Source organism: Tiliqua scincoides, chromosome 4, assembly GCF_035046505.1.
Source record: "Tiliqua scincoides isolate rTilSci1 chromosome 4, rTilSci1.hap2, whole genome shotgun sequence".
NCBI lineage: Eukaryota > Metazoa > Chordata > Lepidosauria > Squamata > Scincidae > Tiliqua > Tiliqua scincoides.
The window spans coordinates 45,531,884-45,554,625 of record NC_089824.1 but is presented as its reverse complement, the minus strand read 5'-3'; the positions used below and the strand labels follow the sequence as shown (position 1 = coordinate 45,554,625).

General features: G+C 47.5%; 1 protein-coding gene across 1 annotated transcript in view; it reads left to right on the top strand.

Moving 5' to 3' along the window:
* The first annotated feature begins 2,895 nt into the window (after window positions 1-2,895).
* XKR4 (XK related 4) overlaps window positions 2,896-22,742 on the top strand; it is a 187,562-nt gene continuing 167,715 nt past the window's right edge. The window contains exon 1 of the mRNA XM_066625831.1: window positions 2,896-3,734. Coding sequence (XP_066481928.1) covers window positions 2,896-3,734 — 839 coding nt within the window. The remainder of the gene's footprint in view (window positions 3,735-22,742) is intronic.

Genomic DNA, 22,742 nt, shown 5'->3' with positions numbered 1-22,742 from the left:
TGGTTCCAGCAGCGTTGCAGGAGTTGCCAGAACATGACTGTATTCAGCCATGAACTGCCTCAGGGACTCCGGCTCCGGATTTTGCCTCGAGGTTGACTCCTGAAGCCTTTTCCATAACTGGATGTAGCCATAAGGCAGTGGAAGTTTGGGATCAGAGTTTTCCTTCTCTCAGATGAGCTGCCTTCCCAGGCTGACAAGTCCCATCTACCCGGTGGCTGTTTAGTCGCCTCTTACGACAAATACAGCCAAACTGAGGGCCTATTCTTATCCCCAGCCCCCCAGGGGTTAAGTCCCAGGGGTTAACTCCCCACCACAGTCCTTCAAAAAGTGCTGCCGCTGTGTGAGGAGCCCAAGAACTCAGAACGCATGGGTTGTGAGTGCTTGGGCGTCTCACGCGGTGGCAGCGCTTTTCGATCCACTCCAGCGGGAGGCTCTGCCTCACCTGCCTCCCCACCCACCGCCAGCCCCTGAAATGGAGAATCGCACCTTCTCTTGCATTTGCTCAACTCTCAACAACGCGGGCTGCCTTTTCCCTGCGAGGCGCCGGACCCGCTTCGTGGGCCTGGGGGCCGTGTGCCTCCCCAGGCAGGCGCTAATCCTCCTCAGCCCTCCTTGCGGGCAGCGCTATTGGCAGCCTCCTTGCGGGCAGCCCTCCTTGCGGGCAGCCTGCTAACATGCCTGTCTCCAGTCCCGCGTCATTGGCTCCAGGCGGGGATCGCTCACTGGGCTTTGTGTGAGAGCGGATAAGGGCGCCTATTGTACAGGCCCGTTCCCGCCGCTGCTCAGTGGCGTAGCCGGAGGGAGGGCAAAGCGCTAAGTTTTGCAGGGAGGTCCCCCGCGGCGGCCCCTCCCCTTCGGAGCCATTCCGGGCGGGGCTACTCGCCCCGCCCGGAATGGCTCCGTAGGGGAGGGGCCGCTTGCACGCCGCGCGGGCCCCCTGAGGCTACGCCACTGCTGCTCCACCAGCCTTGCTTCCAGCGCGCGCGACGCGCCCCCACCACTCGGCCTCCGGGTCCCCACCAGTGCGGAGCTGGCACCGAGACAAGAAAGGCTTCCTGGCGCCCGCCCCCTCTCCGCTCCTGGCACACACACCTAATGCATCCGTGTGAGGGAAGCAGCTCTCGCCTACGGCATCGCCCGCCTCGCGCGAGCATCATCCCCTCCACCTTCTTGGCGCCACCTGCTGCGAAAGGCCTCAGCCCCCCCAGGTGACAAAGCGGCGCTAATGAGGCCGCCACCTGTGCCTTCCCCCCCCCCCCCGCTCGGAGGGACCGAGAAGCCGGGAAGTGGGAGAGAATTCCCGTATCCCAGAGAGGCGTGTCCTCCCCCGCTGCACCTGCTTCCCGCTCGCGCACGGGAGACTCTGGAGGGAGGGACAGGCACTCCGGCGCCGCCGTTGGGGAGCCCCAACTAGCAGCCCAAGCCTAGGGGGGCCTACTCAGAAGTGCGTCCCGTTGTAGTCAATGTGGCTTACTCCCAGGTAAGTGTGGATAGGATTGGCTTGGCTCTACTTCTCCTCCCGGTCCTACCCACACGTTGCTGACTGGCTCCCCTCCACGCCTGCCCAGTGGACAGCCTCCGGAGCGCTCGGCCAGTCCAGCTCGGTCTGCTTGTGGCCCGGGATGCCCGGCACAGAAGGATGCACCCACCCTGCGACCTCGGGGCATTCCAGCTCACCCCAGAGGCACTTTCCCCCTTTGCCTCATGAATACCCCCCCCCCCACACACACAGGGTCTCTTCCCACCAAAATTCCATTTCCTTCCATCTCAGGGCAATCCTAGGCATGTCTACCCAGGAGGAAGTTCAGTGGGGCTTATTCCCAGGGAAAAGTGCATAGGCGTTGCGTCCTAAACCACACTTTCCTGGGAGCAAGCCCCATTGACTACTTCTGAGTAGACATGCATAGGCTTGGGCTCTCACAGCCCAATCGTATCCACACTTTTCCTGGGAGTAAGTCCCACTGACTATAATGGGAATTACTTCTGAGTAGGTATGCATAGGCTTAGGCTCTCACAGGCCAATCCTATCCAGGGAGTAAGCTCCATTGACACTAATGGGACTTTTGAGTAGTCGTGCATAGGCTTGGGCACTCACAGCCCAATCCTATCCACACTTTCCAGGGATTAAGCCCCATTGACACTAATGGGATTTACTTCTTTGTAGACATGCATAGGGTTGGTCCACATGGTAGACTAACAGCCCAATCCTATGCATGTCTGCTCAGAAGTAAGTCCCATTATAGTCAGTGGGGCTTACACCCAGGAAAGTGTGGCTAGGATTGCAGTCGAAGCCAGCCAGCCTCAGATCCACCACGTTCCCCACCCCCCCACCCAGGCACCCTGCTATGGGGGGGGTCACGCTTTCCTCAGCCTTCCTTGTCAGTTTTGGGGGAGGCAGGCGGGTCCCCCCCCCCCCGTTTCCCAGCGTGGTCGGGCTCTGCGCTTCCTCCCCCTAGTCCTTTCTCGCCCTGTTGCACGGTGCCCCCTCCCCAGTGTCTTCGCCTCCCCTCCCCCCTCCCGGGCGCCAGGGCTGTGTGTGTGAGGGGGGGGGAGAGGGATGAGGTCATCCTCTTTCCCGGCGTCAGTCAGCTGGGTGGCGGCGGCGGCGGCGGCAAAGCGGCGGGGCGGGCCAGGCCGAGAGAAGGATGCGCTGGTGCGGGGAGCGCTCCCCAGGCTGCTTCTGCCCGGGGCTGGGCGGCTGAGCTGCTCTCCCGCAGGCAGGCGGGCAGGCAGGCAGGCGAGGCTCCGGCAGCGCCCGCAGGTGCCTGCGCCCAGCCCACCGCGCCCGCCAGCCAGCCAGCCGGGGAGCGGAGAGCGCGGCGGCGCGGGAGGGGGCGGCGAGGGCGCTCCCGGCCCGCGCCTCTCCCTGCCGCCGCCGCCTCCTCCCAGCGCATCATGGCCGCGAAGTCGGACGGGGGGCGGCTGAAGATGAAGAAGGGCGGCGAGGTGGCGTTCACGCCGCTGCAGAACTCGGAGCACTCGGGCTCGGTGCAGGCGCTGGCCCCGGGCGCGCCCTCGGCGGGCTTGCCCGGCGGCGCGGAGGACGAGGAGGCGCGCGGCGGGGGCGGCTGCTGCGGGGGCGGCTGCCGCTGCTGCGGGGGCGGGCGCGGGGGCCGGGCGGCGGAGGGCCCGCGGGGCTCGGGCGGGGGCTCGTCGTCGCTGTGCCTGCGGCTGGGCCGGGAGCAGCGGCGCTACTCGCTGTGGGACGGGCTGTGGATCGTGGCCGCCGCCGCCGTGTACCTGGCCGACGTGGGCACCGACCTCTGGCTGGCGGCGGACTACTACCTGCGGGGCCAGCGCTGGTGGTTCGGGCTCACGCTCTTCTTCGTGCTGCTGGGCTCGCTCTCCGTGCAGGTCTTCAGCTTCCGCTGGTTCGCGCACGACTTCAGCGCCGAGGACAGCGCCGCCGCCTCCTCGTCCTCCTCCGGCGGCGGCCACGGCGAGACCAAGCTGCTGGTGAGCAGCGGCTCGGCCGCGGGGGACATGGACCAGGGCGCCCGGCCCGGCACGCCGCAGAGGCAGGCTTCCACCGCCAGCAAGGGCAACGCCACCGGCAGCAGCACCAGCAGCACCACCAACGCCACCACCACCAGCGGCGGCGGAGCGGGGGGAGGCGGCGGCCCCGGCGGCGCCGGAGGCATCGGGCCCCCCAAGAGCCGGTCCGCCTCCTGCGCCTTCTGCGTCTGGCTCCTGCAGTCCCTCGTCCACATCCTGCAGCTCGGGCAGCTCTGGAGGTAAGGCTGGGCTGCAAGCCTGTCCTCGAGTAAGCCCAATGACTGCAATGGGATTTGCTTCTGAGTAGTCATGCCTAGGAGAGGGCTCTCATGCTGCAATCCTATTCTCTCAGTGAAGTAAGCCCTATTGACTATCATGGGACTTGCTTCTGAGTAGACCTGCCTAGGCTTGGGCTCTCAGGCTGCTGTCCTATCCCCGCTTACCTACGAATAAGCCCATTGACTATTATGGGGTTTACTTCTGAGATGCATAGGCTTGGGCTCTAGGTGCCAGGCAGATGGGCAAGCTGGGAAGGGGCTTAGGGGGCTGGGCACCCACCACTTCGATGTCAGGAGGCCCTGAAGCAGGGTGTGTGGAAACAATCATGGTTTCTTTCAGGGCAACGTTCCACTTACGCTCTTTGGCTCTGTGTGTAAATGATGCACATGCTTGCATTAGCTGATCTGTCAAGACAGTGGTGCCTTGTGCAGGACTGGAATTGTGGCTGAAGGGAGGATTGAATGCACTGCCCATGCTGCCTTGGAGAGCTTTTCAGGAGTGGCTGAATAGGCACACAATGGAGAGATGGCATCCACGCCCCTCATGAGGCTGAACTGGTTTGATATACTCTTGGCCTGTATCATACTGAGAGACCCAACCTCCTTCCCAGCTTCCCTCCTCGAAAAGCTGCAGAAAGGCTGAGCTGCATGTGTTTTTGGTAGTGCAGTGGGGTCACCCCAGTATTCTTGCTGCTGTTGTTACATTTTGTCACTGTACTTCATGCAAATGTTTAAAAAAAAAAACGTAACTAACTCCATGGTCACTTTGGGAAGCAAGTCAAAGGTGCATCTGCTGTCCTAAACAGACATGTATGTCACCTGTCCAACATTATGTTTTGTTTTGTTTTTGTTAAGATACAGGTGTTGCTTCTGAGGGTGTGACCTGCTATTTGGAAGTAGGTTGGAAAACAAGCATGTGAAAGGAAGGTCCTTAAAGGCTTCAGGAGATTCAGTCTGCATTCCTATCCACACTTACCTGGTAGTAAGCCTATTGACCATAGTGGAACTTGCTTCTGACATGCATAGGATTGGGCTCTCTGGGCCCAATCCTTAAACCCTCCCAGCGCTGGTACTGACTCCAGTGCCAGCGCTGGGTGTTGTAAACGTGCTGTAAAGCATGTTTAAGGCACTAGCAGTGCAAGGAGCTCTGTACCGTCTGAGACTTCAGCAGCTACTGCGGTGCCCATAAGATTCAGCAACCATAGCCATTTTGGTGCTGCTGCTCCTCTGGGCACCAGGTAGCTTAGGATTGTGTTGCCCAATGTCTGTGACTTTATAGAAAAATGCATGCAACAGTGAAACAAATGTAAAAGGTTGTAAAGATTTGCAATCCTGAACAAGAGTGTGTGGGTAGTAAAGCAGCCAGTTTGTAGCCTAATGGCTGGAGGGCATGTTTCAGTAAATCATTGTACTCAGAAATATTTTATTGTAAGTTATCTACATGAAGATAATTTTCCTAAAATTCTAGTGTTGTACTGAATATAAATACAGACCCTTCCTGTTCAAGAATGACTTTTTCGCTTCCGTTATTTTACCTCACTTTGATTAAAGATCTATGTACGCTTAACAGCCCAATCCTATGCATGTCTACTCAGAAGTCGGTCCCATTTGAGTCAATGGGGCTTACTGCCAGGGAAGTGTGGATAGGATTGGGTTCTCTCTTGGAAATCCTACTGATCTCAGTGGGACTTACAGTATTTCTTAGTAAATATGCATAGGATTGCACCATAAGTTGCTATTCAGCTGCCTTTGACTCCCCTAACAGAATGAATGCAAAAAAAATATACAGTATATTTGACCCAGCTGATGTGACTGCAAGTTTCATTATGAGCATACAGTAAATAGGATTAAGGATTTATTTCTTTGGTACTTATGAAGGGCACCAGAAGTGACTATAGTGTTCTCTAAGAGATTCAAACCTTGGGCCTTCATCATTTGTTTCTTTCTGGAAATCTTGTCCATTGCCTTATTTAACTCTTGGAGAAAGTATTCTTTTAGGAATGTTTTCTAAATTGAGACAAAATGGACATAATGAATTTTACCTATTTTACCTCTTTACCTATATATTTGATTTTTATAGTCTTGTCCAGCCATAGACACAGAGCATCATTAAAGGCAGCTATAAATTCCAAAAGTAAAAATTCATTCCTGCTCTGTTGGCAACCTTCAGTCTCGAAAGACTATGGTATCGCGCTCTGAATGGTGGTTCTGGAACAGCGTCTAGTGTGGCTGAAAAGGCCGATTCGGGAGTGACAATCCCACACTGGGAGCAAGTGCAGTCTGTCCCTGGTCTGTCTCCCTGGCTATGGACCTTCCTTCTTTGCCTCAGACTGTTGGCCAAGTGTCTCTTCAAACTGGGAAAGGCCATGCTGCACAGCCTGCCTCCAAGCGGGCTGCTCAGAGGCCAGGGTTTCCCACTTGTTGAGGTCCACTCCTAAGGCCTTCAGATCCCTCTTGCAGATGTCCTTGTATCGCAGCTGTGGTCTACCTGTAGGGCAGTTTCCTTGCGCGAGTTCTCCATAAAGGAGATCCTTTGGGATCCGGCCATCATCCATTCTCACAACATGACCGAGCCAACGCAGGCGTCTCTGTTTCAGCAGTGCATACATGCTAGGGATTCCAGCTCGTTCCAGGACTGTGTTGTTTGGAACTTTGTCCTGCCAGGTGATGCCGAGAATGCATCGGAGGCAGCGCATGTGGAAAGCGTTCAGTTTCCTCTCCTGTTGTGAGCGAAGAGTAAAAATTGATTATATATATAGATATCCACCTTTCCAACAAGCTACGTGTGTCTTTTGATGAAGTTTGGCATTGTCTGCTTGATCTTGCTAGAACATATTAAAATTAAGCAAAGAGTTGCATCATGTGCAACTTTTCAAACGTGAATGTTAATTATTTGTACAGTATATACAACATACACATGCATAAAGGAATGAAAGTACTGTACTATTTTTTCTGTGGAATCTTCTGCGTTGGAATTCAGACACCTGTGCTTTAAATCTTTAAACCCAGCCTATCAATTTGTATTGCTAAAATCAGAATGTAAAATAATCCTCAAATGTTTTCATATGGATAAAAGAAATAACAGCAAATGTATGGCTGACAACCTAATCATTCCAAAATCCTTGTTCAGTGATGCCATGGTGTTGGTGTGGGCTGCACTGCATCCCATAAGAAATTTTTGCCTGCTGAAGTTCACATTGGAGTAAGGGGACATTTGTTCCCTTGCCTCTGGTAAGCCCCAGCAGCCACAATGGGTGAACTTGGACCTGCACCAGTAATATTGCTGGCACAAGTCCACATTGATCCATGCAGGTGGATGAGGCCTGGGAAGGTGGGTTAGTTTTGGTGCAGGGCCTCTGGGAGGAATTTTATCAGAGGGTACAAAGTTTCTTTTGGACCCCTTTGCAAAGAGGGAGGGGTGAAACAGCAGGGGAGGGTGGTGACGGGTGAGCAGAATGGGGGCAGGGACGGGCGAAACAGGGTTGGGGGAGTGTAGAGACAGGTGGAAAAGTCTTTGGAGCCCAGGTCTACCCACCCATGTGGCATCAGTAGTGTCCCTAGCAACCTCAGTCATGGTAGTGTCTCCAGCATCCCGTGCAGGCAACAAGTCTGAATAGACTGGAAAATGTAAGATCCCAGGAAATTTCTGGGCCCCCTCCTTTGGCTCTAGGGCCCCCCTTTTGACCCTGGGTGCAGATACAAATTACCCCCTTTGCCCCCCTCTCCTAGGCCCTGTCTTGGTGCACACTGCCACTGCCATGCCTGCCCCCTCCTGGGCTTGATCTGCCCACCTCAACCCATTTCCTCTCTGTTCCACCCTTCCCCTGCCCTGTTCAACTCCCTCCCCCCATCCTGCTCCCTTCACTGGGCTTACCTGCTCTGGCACACAGGAAGTCTCTGACTTTCCTGCTGATATGCTGCCTTCCTGTGCTGTCCCGAAGTACTGAATGGCACTTTTGTGGCAGCCAGTGCCTGCAGAACATGTGTTCCCCTGGTGCTCTCTTTAGTCAGGATTGGGCCATAACACTAAAAAAAAAAAAATCCACATTAATTAACTTTCTCACATCTTGTTGTTTTTAAGCCTATCCTTTATATGATGAACTGAAAGGCCTCCAAAGCAAACAAAGTAGCTGGATCCTAAACTTTACTAAAACATTTGAGAATGATTTATGAGAATATTCGGAACAGTCACAAAGAGATATTAGCAGTCTAAGCTGAAATAATGACTGGTTGTATGCAAAATGCTGTAGGTGCATCTAATACAATTGGTATATGATACACTATAATTTACTATTACCTCTGAGAGCAAACAGTTTTAACATTTGAAGGCAGAAATATTATGTGTACTTATTTATTTTCTTTTGGTCACTTAACTTGTATTGTTGTTTTGTTTTATTTTTTGGAATTGCAAACTATTCTTCTCTGGCAGTACTTGGTGCTCTTTGTCAAAAGTTGTCATGTCCTGTTTCTAAGGATAGCAGTAGAAGTACACAATGTTTCTTCTACGGGTGGACTGCAGGTTGAATCCTTTACTGGACGGTGTTATTGTTAAGAGAGTTTGGTGGGCCATCAGCAAGGGTAGGGGAAGTGGAGAGCAGTTTTTTGGCAGTAACTTTGGTCAGCTGTCTCATTACCTTTATATGATGAGGTTGAAAGCTGATGAGGGTATGGTGAATAGTACTTGTCATTTGCAAATTCATTGTAGGAGACCAACAGCAACCAATGAGATGGTTTTCTGGCATGAACCACTTCCATTTCTTTTGGACAATCAAGGGCACAGGGAAAGTTCACATTTGCAAGCAATGATCAGGAGGCAGGTGGCACTTCTTGTGTAAGCAAATGATGCATGGTGTGAGCATGAAGCACTGACAACAGTGGGTGCTGATAACCAGTTAGCAGCTGAGACCTTGTGCTCTGCTGACTGAAATGTTCCTACCTCCCTTGCAATGTTCAGCAGGTTACCATTCAGCAGACTGTCTCCTTCCTTTATGGTGGCTGGCAGTTTCAATCAGCACACCATCTTGCTAGCTGACACTGTGCTGTTGGAGACTTATGTAGATGGTAGGAAAGAAGAAGAGGGTGTCCTTCTTCTGCAGCTCTTTTCTCTGTATTTTCCAGACCGTCACACCTTGTTGGCTCTTTGGTTTATTTGCCCTCTCATAATCTTTCTATAAAAGATATAATTGGCTTCTGATTATGACATTTGTTAAGTCACTGAATAGCTGGAATTCGTTTATTATTGGTAACAGAACCATGTTGAATTTTCCTTTACAAATATAAATGCTATTGTTGAAAACAGTTATGTATTATTTTTAATTAAAGCATGCTAATTAGAAATTAATGGAGGTTTTAATACTGCGTGCATGGGGTGAGGCTGGCAAAAGCTACTTAAAATGATTAAAATGAACTTTTTTTACTAGAGTGCATGAAAAGTGATGCCTGCTACTGATGATACATGATTACTGTAATGAATAATAATTAGATTTGTCTCCTTGGTGTTCTATACCTTTTTTCAACAAACTTCTGAGGGTTGAACCTTGCCACAGAGTGTGCAAACAAGAAATTGAGAAGTATCTGGGAGTCTATCAGGGAATTACTCCTGCTATAGCCTGAATCTAGAGGGATACTTTGCTTTGCTCCAGTCAGGAGTCAGATTCAAGCACCATATGGGCAGTGATTTCATTTACTCTTCTCTTTGTTTGCCTCCTCCTGTGAAATCTCTGCAGTGAAAGATATTTGCTATGTATTTGCCTGTGATATTGCATGAATATAGAAGTCTGGAACTTGTTTACTCTCATTTTCTATACATATACTGTATATTGACTTGAAAGGGGCTCACTGCAAATGTGAATCTAGTGTAAATGTGCCAGCGTAAGTGTGCCAGAGGATCAATTATTTTGATGAATAGTCTGGGAACTTCAGTATGTGATGATGTCATTTGGGAGTCTACAAATAGTGAAGGCTGTTGCAACATCTCCTTGACTTACAGCAAGGTGGAGAGGTAGGGATTCCTGAATAAACTGTGGTCTGGCACTGGTTTCTGTCTCTGATTTTTACCCCCATATTGTGGAATTACTTCCCCACTAACAGGCTAATGAGACACATTTTAAGTGGTGGTTCTTTTATATTTAGCAAGGGGAAAACAATTGTCCCTGTTCGTATCTGCCTAGCATTTTTTTCCGAAGACTATTTACTGTTGTATTTCTTGTGTATTTTTATTTTTAGACTAAGTACCCCTGGGACAGAAAACCATTCCCCCCCCCCCCCAGCAATTTTGTGCAAAACAACTCAGAGAACATTTTTGTTGTTGTTGAAAATTGGTATTGGCATAGAAAACTTTTTAAATAACAATAATAAGCAGGTAATTTATCAGCTTTCCAGCCTAGTTATAAAGCAGGAAGCCACCCCCATGGGTGTATGTATGTGTTTGCATGTGCATGTGTTATCTGGCTGGAGGAGGAAGAGTTCTCATGTAATTTATCTGGGGGAAAAATGAACTTGGAATATAAGTCAGTTGCCTAGTATAGCTCTGACAAAATTGTCAAACCAGAGTGTGAACAGGAAAGAGAACGTTACAAAGTCCAGGTCTGGAAAATGAACTAAGGACCAAACTACGTGTGATGTTTAAAACATTAATAGCCCTCTCCAACTTCATGTTTCTTTAATTAAAAGCAACTGAGTTGTTCCCACCTCATATTAGGACCATGTTGAGGAGATGGAGGAGTTTTAATGTTACTTTTACCACATGGCAATCCACGATAACCTGATTTGGCTGCTGCAGAAAAAGGCTCCGCAGGATACAATCACAATCGTACATAGCCTAGATCATATCTAGAAATAGATGGCTTTCGTCCATTTGGTACAACTGGTACTGCAGGAAGTGTTCTGAAGAATTTTCCTCCAGGGTAACTCCCCAACACATGAAACCAGCAAGGCAGACTTCTTGGCCTACCCTGGGTCCTCTTAACTTCAAAGTCTGACTTGTAAGCAGCACTGACTGAAATGCCTCATATGCTAGTTAGAATAATTAAAGTTGAAGGACATGCTTTATGTGTTTGTGTGTGTGTGTGTGTGTGTGAGAGAGAGAGAGAGGGGGGGTGGCGGTGGCGGCAGGTGCAACATTTGGAGCTCTGAAAACCTTGCATTAAATTTTTAACTGACTCAGATTGTAGTTTGAATTGTGGAGAAAATCTTGAAAAGGTGAGTGCTTGCCCCAAGCCAGTGACGTCTTGCAGGCACGGAAGTTGTAATGTACACACAGGATATCTTCATGTACATGGTCTTCCTCATTCAGTTCAATGGAAAAGTGTAACGTGAAAGTGTATATGAGGAAGCTTGTGCATACAGAAGAAACGTGTGTGCATCAGACTACACAAGAGTCTTTGAAATAGTTCAAATTTGGACATTAAGAAGCCTCAAAAACTAGATAGAGTTGTTGGCATCCTTCAGTCTCGGAAGACTATGGTATTGCGCTCTGAATGGTGGTTCTGGAACAGAGTGTTCTCTCCAGTGTGCGAAGCCTGGGTAAAGTAGATATGGAGGATAGACTGTTACCCATGCAGCAAATCCCCCCTCTCCACTGAAGTTGCTGAAATGGTCCAATGGAAAGGCAGAGGCCAATACGGTTGGTTCCAGCGGCGTCACAGGAGTTGCCAGAACGTGACTGTGTTCAGCCGTGAACTGCCTCAGGGACTCCGGCTCCGAATTTTGCCTTGAGGTTGACTCCCGAAGCCTCTTCCATAACTGGATGCAGCCACAAGGCAGTGAAGGTTTGGGATCAGAGTTTTCCTTCTCTCAGATGAGTTGCCTTCCCAGGCTAACGAGTCCTATCTACCTGGTGGGAAGATAGATAAAATAGATAAAACTAGTTAAAATAGGAGTAAAATGTATAGTGTCCTTGATTTGCTTTGTGTACACTATTGTTATTCATGTCTTTATTAATGTCAGTGTACACTACCTTTATACAATGTCCCAGCCCTAACCCCCACATAGGTCTACGTGTTATGGTGGGAGAGGGCGGTGCACTGGCCTGGGAGAGATAGGTAAATTCTTTTTCAGTTACCTCTCTGTAGTCTGCCTGGCCTCTAATGGGTCTCCATGGACCAATGCCAGCTATTTAGCTGGTGAAAGTCTGAGGAACGTTGGAAGCATGTCCAGTGAGAAAAGGGGGATAGGATTTCAGCACCACAGTCCCTGAGACTGTACCCTTCCCAACCTGGTTTGCCTGGTCCCTACCTCAATTCTTCCCTGTCCATATCAGCCTTTTTGGTGCAGTTGCATTGGCATTGGTGGCAGAGGATAAGATTGGACTGTCTTTTATCTTTAATCTTCCAGTTGGTTTGCACATCTAGTGCTTGAAAAACAACTGCATACTTTCTTGGATATAGTATGCATAGAATTACCTTATATATTGGGATATATTATGCATATAGGAAAATATGTGCTAGATTTTTTATTTGCATAATTTTTCCCAGAGTGAAGAGCCTGCAGAATTTTATTCAGTGTGAAATCAGATATAGTTGTATCTTAAATCATCACCGCACCAGTTTAACGATGTCTCTTGGGAGTTGCTGGCATGGGAAAGAAAAGAGAAGTTGCTACAGTGACAGGACTTGGGAAGCTCTGAAACTAAGATGTTATACACTTATATGAGGAACTGGGAATGAGTGAAAGAGAAAGAATGACTAGTGTATTGATTAGTAAATAAAAGCAATCAAACAACCCAATCTGGCAGTGGATCTCCTGATCGGAAACGCTGTGGGCATTCCAACAGTCCACCCAGTCTGTACTGGAGCAGGTACATGAGGTCATGAGGGTGGGTTGTGCGTGGTTCAGGGGACGATTAGGGCAGGGAGTGGGTTGAGCAGGGGGCAGTTCAGGGAGGGAGGGCGTGGATCTCAGCAGCAGCAATGCATATTGTAATCTTATTCCCCTGTCCCAGCCTGGACCAGCCCCCAAGTCTCATAAGAACATAAGAACAGCCCCACTGGATCAGGCCATAGGCCCATCTAGTCCAGCTTCCTGTATCTCACAGCGGCCCACCAAATGCCCCAGGGAGCACACCAGATAACAAAAGACCTCATCCTGGTGCCCTCCCCTGCATCTGGCATTCTGACATAACCCATTTCTAAAATCAGGAGGTTGCGCATACACATCATGGCTTGTACCCCATAATGGATTTTTCCTCCAGAAACTTGTCCAATCCCCTTTTAAAGGCGTCTAGGCTAGACGCCAGCACCACATCCTGTGGCAAGGAGTTCCACAGACCGACCACACGCTGAGTAAAGAAATATTTTCTTTTGTCTGTCCTAACCCGCCCAACGCTCAATATTAGTGGATGTCACCTGGTTCTGGTATTATGTGAGAGTGTAAAGAGCATGTCCCTATCCACTCTGTCCATTCCCTGCATAATTTTGTATGTCTCAATCATGTCCCCCCTCAGGCGTCTCTTTTCTAGGCTGAAGAGGCCCAAACGGCGTAGCCTTTCCTCATAAGGAAGGTGCCCCAGCACCTCATAAGGAAGGTGCCCCAGTAATCATCTTAGTCGCTCTCTTTTGCACCTTTTCCATTTCCACTATGTCTTTTTTGAGATGCGGCGACCAGAACTGGACACAATACTCCAGGTGTGGCCTTACTATAGATTTGTACAACGGCATTATAATACTAGCCGTTTTGTTCTCAATACCCTTCCTAATGATCCCAAGCATAGAATTGGCCTTCTTCACTGCCGCCGCACATTGGGTCGACACTTTCATCGACCTGTCCACCACCACCCCAAGATCTCTCTCCTGATCTGTCACAGACAGCTCAGAAGCCATCAGCCTATATCTAAAGTTTTGATTTTTTGCCCCAATGTGCATGACTTTACACTTACTGACATTGAAGCGCATTGAAGTCTCCTTAAAGTTATACCTGCTGAACAGCTGGTATAGATCCAGATAATCCCATTGCTGGCTAGGCTGGGAGGTAAGTAAGAAATGTTTGTACTTACCTCTTTCAGGCTGTCTAGTCATCCCCCTTTCATTGGCACTGCTTCATCATGTAAACTGGTGGGGGATAGGATTGGGACAAAAGTGATTATTAAAGATGTTAGGGAAATATTTTCATAGCTTTCTCAATTCAGTGTATTATATATTACATATATATTATATATCATTTAATAGTTTGATATAATAGATATCACAATTATATATTTTCTACAGGGACTATCATCTCTGAGAGAAAGGAAGCTCCTAGCTCAGAGACTGAATAGCTGCTTTGCATGCAGAAAGTTTTTGTTTCAATCCCTGATATCTTTAGGTTGTGAAACGTCACTGTCTGAAACACTGGAGTCAGTCATTGTAAACAGTGTTTAGCCAGATGTACCAATGGTCTGACTCAGTGAAAGGCAGCTACCTATGCTAAAGCAACACTGACAAATAATAATGATCACAATGTTAAAGTAGCACTGAAAGATGAAAATTGGAGACTGAATTGATTCCTCATTGTTGAGCAGTCCCTCTCTGGGGCCCTGTGGTAAACGTGTTGCTTCCATAAGCAGTCCAATCCTATCCTGGGCTGACCCAGAGAATACCGCAAATGTTACACAACCTCTACTGCATGCCATGGGCTGGCCGGTGTAGTGGAATAGTGGAAGATCTGGCGAGGAGGTAGAGTGTGGTGTCCACAGTGCTCCTTGCTCTAAGTAAATGCAGGGTTAAAGCCCAGGTGGTAGCTGGAGGTGTGCTGCCCAGCTGCAGCCACTAGAGGCTAAAGTGAACCTGGGAGCATATAAATAGCACCTGGAGGAACTAGTGGGTGTGGGTTGTAGAAGGAGTGCAGGTTGGAGGTAGGAGAGGAGACTGACTTGGCTTATTGAATTTGGAATCTGACTGTGGACTGTGACTTGGCTTATTGGCTCTGGACTCTGATTTGGCAACTCTCATTGATTGGACTGGTTTACTTGGAATCTGTGAACTGGAACTGGACTCTGACTTTTGCTTGCTGCACTGGTGAGTTTCACAAGGGAAACTAATCAGCCTTAAGCAGGCACGAGGCCCAGTGGAGAGAAGCTGTGGTAAGACAGCTGAGGACCAGGAAACAAAAGAGAGGAAAGGAAAACACTTTTTAACTTACTTTCTCTCCGCTGGTTTGTCTCCTACTTGGGCCTACTTGGATCTGCACCACCTGTTTGGCTAGTGTAAATCTGAGTGGTTCCAAGGGAGCATATTAAGACTGGATTGGGGGCATATCAGTTGCTATGTAATAGCAGTTGCTATTACATCCACTTCCAGCATGCCCCCAGCCATTCCTGATCTCCACCCTGATTCTCTCCCAGAACGGCCCAGAACACCCCTTCTGCTGACTTACCTGCTTCAGTGTCGGTTCTGGAGGTTGTTGGCGTGTATGTAGGACTGGCTGTTCTTTATTCTTGTGCCTGTGCACAGTTGCAGTGGCTACCACACCAGCAGCCTCTGGCCTTGAACCTATGGTGTGAGTCCCATCAGCTCAGGGCTCAGATCAGATTGGGTTAAAATGCAGCTGTCTATTCAGGAAGGCTGCTAATGTGATAGGGAAACAGTAAAGTACTTTTGGACGTGACAATGCATGCTACAAAGGGAGAGAAAACTGTAATAGGGACCCTCAGTAATTCTCCTGTGTTTGATTCTTATTAAGAGATGAAGATTTCTGAAGCATAGCAGGGTACGTCTTTAGTACCTGTTTTTAAAAACAAGCAAGATACCCAGGAATGTGGAAATTATAAAGGTGTTAAGTTAATGAACCATATAATGGAGTTGTGGGAAAGGATCAAGGTGTATTGTCTTAAGGCAAGTAGATGAGGTTGGTGCTAATCAATTCTTTTCAGACTAGGCAAAAGTACAATCAAGGCCAGTTAGTGTCTAGATTTCTACAAATGAGATACTGGGATATTGGAATAGTGCTTTGGTTGATTATTTATACAAGGTTTTTGAAAGATATTTCAGACTGATGCAAAATAATATGATATTCCTTTGATCTGAATAATATTGTGCTAATGTTTAATTGCAGTGGTTAGTATTGTGACTGGGGAAATCTAGAACAATGGGTTGCAGTGTATTTGTGAACATGAAGGAACACTGCAGGTTTGGATGGCAAACTGAAATGGAGCAAGGCTAATGGTGTATAAGTAGGAAGTGGAATGTATGAAATGGGACATTTGTGGCCAGTGTAATGATGGTGGTACACTGGAAGCTACTATCATCTCATCATTACCTTGCAGAGACTGGAGTGGGGGAAAGATTCAGTATATTCTTTACATGCCTTTGTACACATGGAAATGTTATGGTGGAGTGCAGGAAAACATACAATGTGGAAATCTAAAGATTACTGTATACTAAAGGATGAAGAATACAGGAAAATGCAGGACAAGAAAGGTTAAAAGCATCATGAAGAATGCAGTTTAAACTGGGAAGGCAGAAATATGATAAAATTGAACACAAAAGTGAAATTGAGAAAGAAAAATGGAAAAGACAATATCTTGTCTGATCTCGGAAGCTAAGCAGGGTCAGGCCTGGTTAGTACTTGGATGGGAGACTGCCTGGGAATACTGGGTGCTGTAGGCTTATACCATAGTCTTTCGAGACTGAAGGTTGCCAACCAACCAACCAACATTGCATCTAATTGTGAATACCATAAAGATTTTTTTTCATCCTTAGGAACAATGGTCCATCTAGGCTATCAGTATCAATTCCAATTAGTAACATTTTCCATATTCCCAGGGTTTCAGGAGCAGAAGCTGTTTGAAACAGTGCAGAGAATTTACGTTAGGAAAAGAACATAACCCAGATGCAAAGAGTAGTTTAGGTTCACACCAGGTTCTTGTACAAGCCCAGTGGAACGTTTAAAATCAACAATTGATTTCTGTGCCATATAAACTGTTTTTGCATATCCTGTCAGTTTTGAAAATAGTTTTCTGTGTGTCATAAGGGTGTGGTGTTTGAAAGGAAGCCTAAAGTTCCCTTGGATCACAGAACAAACTCTGTTTCTTTGGATTCTGGTTATTGAACGTGAGGGATGTTGAAGGGGGGGGGGAGGTATATGGGTTCAGTCCTGAGCTCTGTGTGCTGGCCGTATGCTGGTGCTGAGTGTTGCAACTGTGTCATCAAGCATTTCCACAACCCTCGGCGCTGGGTCAGTGCTGGTACCGGCTCAGTGCCTGTGTGTATTAATAATAATAATAATAATAACTAGGTATTTATATACCGCCTTTCTGGTCATCAAATTACCCCTCTGACTTCATTCAAGGCGGTTTACATAGGCAGACGTTTCTAAATCCCTCAAGGGGATTTTTACAATCATAGAGGTTCTCTCTTTCAAGAACCAACAACATATCAGAATGGATCTTCCGGGTTTGGTCTCACTTCTGGCCTCCAGTTCTCCCATGCAGGCTGGCAAGCAGCTCCATCTCTCACATGGAGGGCAACCAAGATGCTTCTTCCTCACACCAAGAGCAGGTGGAATCACTCAGCTGGGCTTGTCAGCTGTTTCAAGTTCTCGCCATTCTCAGCCTTTCAGGGAGCTGCCGGTGTCCTCAAACTGGCGACCTTCTGGTGTTATCTTTGGGCTAACGGAGGCTCTACCCTCTAGACCAGACCTCCTGTATTGAGCCAGCGCCAGCCAGAGGCCCACTGCATGCACCCAGAGCAAGGGGCAGGAGCAGGGCTCCCAGTCTGACATGGGGCCTCTCTACGCTGGCAAAATAACTGGCACAGACTTGAGTAGTCCCATTGCAAGACTTGGGCCTTTCCCTGGAGGAAGGGGACAAATGTTCCCTTCCCTCCAAGAGAATCTGGCGGCTGCCTGAAGCCCATAAGATGCGGCAATGGCCATTTTGGTGTCACTGCTCCTGTGGGCACTGGGCCGTTTAGGATTGGGCTGTAATTTCAGTTATAATCCTGTGTTGGGAGAGTTAAGTGTAATTTTGTGTGTGTGTGCGCGCGCACACTTGAAAATTTGAAAAACGTTGTTGACATCTTTAACTGGAACATGAAAACAATAAAATGATAAAAGCCAAAAATCTGTATATCCATTTTTACTGTATTCAGTGATAGGAAAGGTCAGGAGGAATGTGTGTGTTTTTGTTGGTCTTGTCCCTTTGGGTTGCCATCCCAGTTACATTTATAACGCTTTTAATTTATAGTGCTTGCAGCATATTTCCTTTTTTGTGTGTGGTCCTTGCCAGTTCCCATGTGTCACACAGGAGGGTTTCCCCCCCTTATCACTGAGTCTTCATATGTGAGCTTATGGTAGAATCAGTGTTCTGTGTTGGTGGTTTTCAAACATGTTAGCACTGCGACCCATGTTTTAGAATGACAATCAGTTGGGACCCACTGGACGTGATGTTATTAACGTGAAAGTGATGTTATGGCCGGAAGTGCCATCATAAAGCAGGAAAATTTTTAACATCCCCCTATACAACAGATCAAATCAAATTAAGGGCACAATCCTAAGCAACTTTTGAGCACTGACATAGCTGTGCCAGTGTGGTGTGCACTGCATCCTGCAGTGTGGAGACAGACAAGGCGTCCTCAAGGGAAGGGCATGTTGCTTACTTACCTTAGGGTCTGCACTGTGGCTAGGTCAGTGTTGGAAAGTTGGTTAGGACTGCACCCTAAGTAAATTAAAAGCGCAGAAGTTTCAACATTTATTTAAAATAAAAAACCCGCCTAGTTTTCCCAAGAAGTTGCTGATCTGTTTAAAACAATTCAGCAAACATCCCAAAGTCTGCAATCCTATCTGCACTTACTCAGGAGTAAGCCCCATTGACTATCATTGTTAAAAGCAATTAAGCAGCTTGTTAAAAGTACAGATCTGTGTTATGTTCCCAAATACCTTGGTAGTATCAAGTCTAATATATTAAAAACAAAATACACATTGAAATTAATGGGAACCACCTGAAATGGGCTCGCAACCCACCTAGTGGTCCCAACCCACACTTTGAGAAACACTGCTCTATGTCATTGAATACTGTGGAGTGGATTTCTATGTTTTTCACCTGCTCAGATCAACATTTTAATCCTGCATGGCTTTGTCTGCATGTCACAGCTACAATTACCAAATCTTGATGATTAACATAATTCTGCTCATGCTTTGGATCACCGTCAGTTGCAGAATTATTATTTTCCCCCTTTTTATGTGGAATTCTTTTGAAACAATAATTGTAAGTTATATTGATTCCTAACTGAGTCTCATGCAGATGCTGTAGATGAGCTGCACTTTATAAGGCCATTAAATCAAAGTGAATGTGTGGGCAAAAACACATTGCATTTCTGAAGCAATTCATACCCTGTGCTTTCTTTTCTACCATACAGGTCTGCTTGCCCATATTGTGTTTTAGGGTATGTCGTCACTGTCAGATATGAAAACAAAGCTCAAGGAGGTAGCCTTTATCTCTGGGTTTAATGGGCAGCCCAATCCTAATGCCAGACAGTGCTGGCAGCCTGTGCGCTGCCCTAGCAATGGCAATTGGAAATATGCCATAAGGTGGCTGGGAGGGGAAAGACTCGTCAGCTGTAAGGTCCCTGCCAAGTGGCGAGTGAGGCCTTCCTGGGCAGGGGAAGGGCAGCAGGAAGGTGTGGAGGGGCAGAACTGGGTGGAGGTGGGTGAATCAGAGGTCGTTTAGGCCTGGGAGGGGTCAGAGATGGCAGCCTTGGCTGCTGCCAAATCCTATTCTCCCTCCCATGCCTCAGAGACCAACATGGGTCTCCTCGGTTCTGCACCAGCTAAATAGTTGACACAGCTCCAAGTAGACCCATTGGGATTGCTGGGGCCCAACACAGGGTAAAGGAACCAAAGTTCACTTACTCCAAGACCACCAGCTGCTTCTCTGGCTCCACAGTGGTGGCTGTTTCAGCACCACTGTACCGTGGGGCAGTGCCTCCCATAGGATTGGGCAGTAAGTCTAATAGCCCCTGTCAGCCCCAGAACATACTCTGAATGGGGAGAGTCCATAGCTCAGTGAGAAGCACATGTTTCACATGCAGAAGGTCCCAGCTTCAATACCTTATGTCTGATGGTAAAACTGGGAAATAGCCCTGTCTAAAATACTGGGGAGACTAGGTGCCAGTCAGTGTGGACAATAGTGAGCTAGATAGAGCAGTAGTCTAACTGAGTACAAGGCAGCTTCCTCTGAAATCTATGTAATGCCCTGGCTCAGGCAAAGAATGTGCAAGTAATAATTAAGAAGAAAATGGCTCTGGATATGCTTCACTTTCCCAATGAGTAATCACAGCCAACCCATACACACCAGAAATTAGGAAGCAGGGATTAGGACCACCAGGAGTCTTCCAGGCAGGTTTGTCCTCCACAATCTCTCTTTTTAGACATCATGCAGTGCATTGTCTGATGGGTGCACTAGCAAATAAATCCTCCCTTTCTGGTTTGGTGGTCCAGCATTTGCTTTCTCCCATCATCTCCTCCATTTCTATTTCCTGGGAAATGGCTGCCATGTGAATAGCAACATGAGAAATCTTCACACTTACTTGCTGCAATCCAGAAATATATATCATAAAATGATGCCTATTGATACATAGGCATCATTTTTACAAATACTATCTTAGGCAGTTTGGATAACCTTCCTGCTGTGTTGCTGTTTATTTCTTGGCATGAGAAGTGATTTTGTACTGGGGGGGGGGGAAGAATGGGAAAACAGTTGATGTGGTAAATGGCCTATGCCCATGTGGAAAGTTGCTTATGATCTGAGTGAGCTTTGTACCCTTCTGTAAGAGTAAGTCTTGCCTCACAAACCTTATAGAATTCTTTGAAAAGGTCAACAGGCATGTGGTTGTGGCAGAACCCATAGATATTATATATCTGGACTTTCAGAAGGCGTTTGACACGGTCCCTCACCAAAGGCTACTGAAAAAACTCCACAGTCAGGGAATTAGAGGACAGGTCCTCTCATGGATTGAGAACTGATTGGAGGCCAGGAAGCAGAGAATAGGTGTCAATGGGCAATTTTCACAATGGAGAGAGGTGAAAAGGGGTGTGCCCCAAGGATCTGTCCTGGGACCGGTGCTTTTCAACCTCTTCATAAATGACCTGGAGACAGGGTTGAGCAGTGAAGTGGCTAAGTTTGCAGATGACACCAAACTTTTCCGAGTGGTGAAGACCGGAAGTGATTGTGAGGAGCTCCAGAAGAATCTCTCCAGACTGGCAGAATGGGCAGCAAAATGGCAGGTGCACTTCAGTGTCAGTAAGTGTAAAGTAATGCACATTGGGGCAAAAAATCAAAACTTTAGATATAGGCTGATGGGTTCTGAGCTGTCTGTGACAGATCAGGAGAGAGATCTTGGGGTGGTGGTGGACAGGTCGATGAAAGTGTCGACCCAATGTGCGGTGGCAGTGAAGAAGGCCAATTCTATGCTTGGGATCATTAGGAAGGGTATTGAGAACAAAACAGCTAGTATTATAATGCCGTTGTACAAATCGATGCTAAGGCCACACCTGGAGTATTGTGTCCAGTTCTGGTCGCCGCATCTCAAAAAAGACATAGTGGAAATGGAAAAGGTGCAAAAGAGCGACTAAGATGATTTCGGGGCTGGGGCACCTTCCTTATGAGGAAAGGCTACGGCGTTTGGGCCTCTTCAATCTAGAAAAGAGACGCCTGAGGGGAGACATGATTGAGACATACAAAATTATGCAGGGAATGGACAGAGTGGATAGGGAGATGCTCTTTACACTCTCACATAATACCAGAACCAGGTGACATCCACTAATATTGAGCGTTGGGAGAGTTAGAACAGACAAGAGAAAATATTTCTTTACACAGTGTGTGGTTGGTCTGTGGAACTCCTTGCCACAGGATGTGGTGCTGGCGTCTAGCCTAGACGCCTTTAAAAGGGGATTGGACAAGTTTCTGGAGGAAAAATCCATTATGGGGTACAAGCCATGATGTGTATGCGCAACCTCCTGATTTTAGAAATGGGTTATGTCAGAATGCCAGATGCAGGGGAGGGCACCAGGATGAGGTCTCTTGTTATCTAGTGTGCTCCCTGGGGCGTTTGGTGGGCCGCTGTGAGATACAGGAAGCTGGACTAGATGGGCCTATGGCCTGATCCAGTGGGGCTGTTCTTATGTTCTTATGTAAATATATCAGTTGACTGATGCCTCAGGTCATTGCTGCACTGATTGTGTGAACTGTACAGAATATTTATGCACCATGTCCTCATTTCCTTCTAAACCCATTAGAACTTCCCACTTAACATTTTACATAAAGTGTCTCTCCTAAGATATCAAGTTGATGAAATGGGCAGGAGTAAAGCTGCATTGAAGCTTGTGTGGTTTGAGGAAGAAAAGTGATATTTTGTATAAATATACAGTGGTGCCTCGCATAACGAAATTAATCTGTTCCGCGAATCCTTTCGTTATGCAAATTTTTCGTTTTGCGAATCGCAAAATTAAATTGAAATTTAATTAATGCGTTCCTATGGGCAAAAAAGGTCAAAACGAAGTCAAATTTGGTTTACAAAGTGTTTATTACGTGCTCTTTAAAGGCATACATACTGTACAGAGGATTTCTAAAATTTGAAGCATACACGAAATTTTTAATTTTTTAAAAAATGTGTTATGCGAAGCACGGACCTAAAATGTTTTCGCTATGTAAAGCATGGACCTAAAAAGTTTTCATTATGCGAAGCACGGCCAGAAACTTTCGTTATGCGAGTTACCAAACTCAATCGAAAAACTCTTTCGTTATGCGAGTTTTTCGGTGCGCGGGGCATTCGTTATGCGAGGCACCACTGTACGATGTTTATTTCTTGCTAGATCCATGGAGATTTAAGAGCAAACAGCACAACTTCTCTTTTCCAGACATGTAAGAAAATTCTTACCCACTTGCTTGCTGCTCTTCCAGCAAAGAGACCTGATGCCTGAAAAAAACGTTTTTATGGCTTTCAGTTTACATATTCTTGAAAAACAAAATGTTGATATCTGATACAAATGTTCATTTTG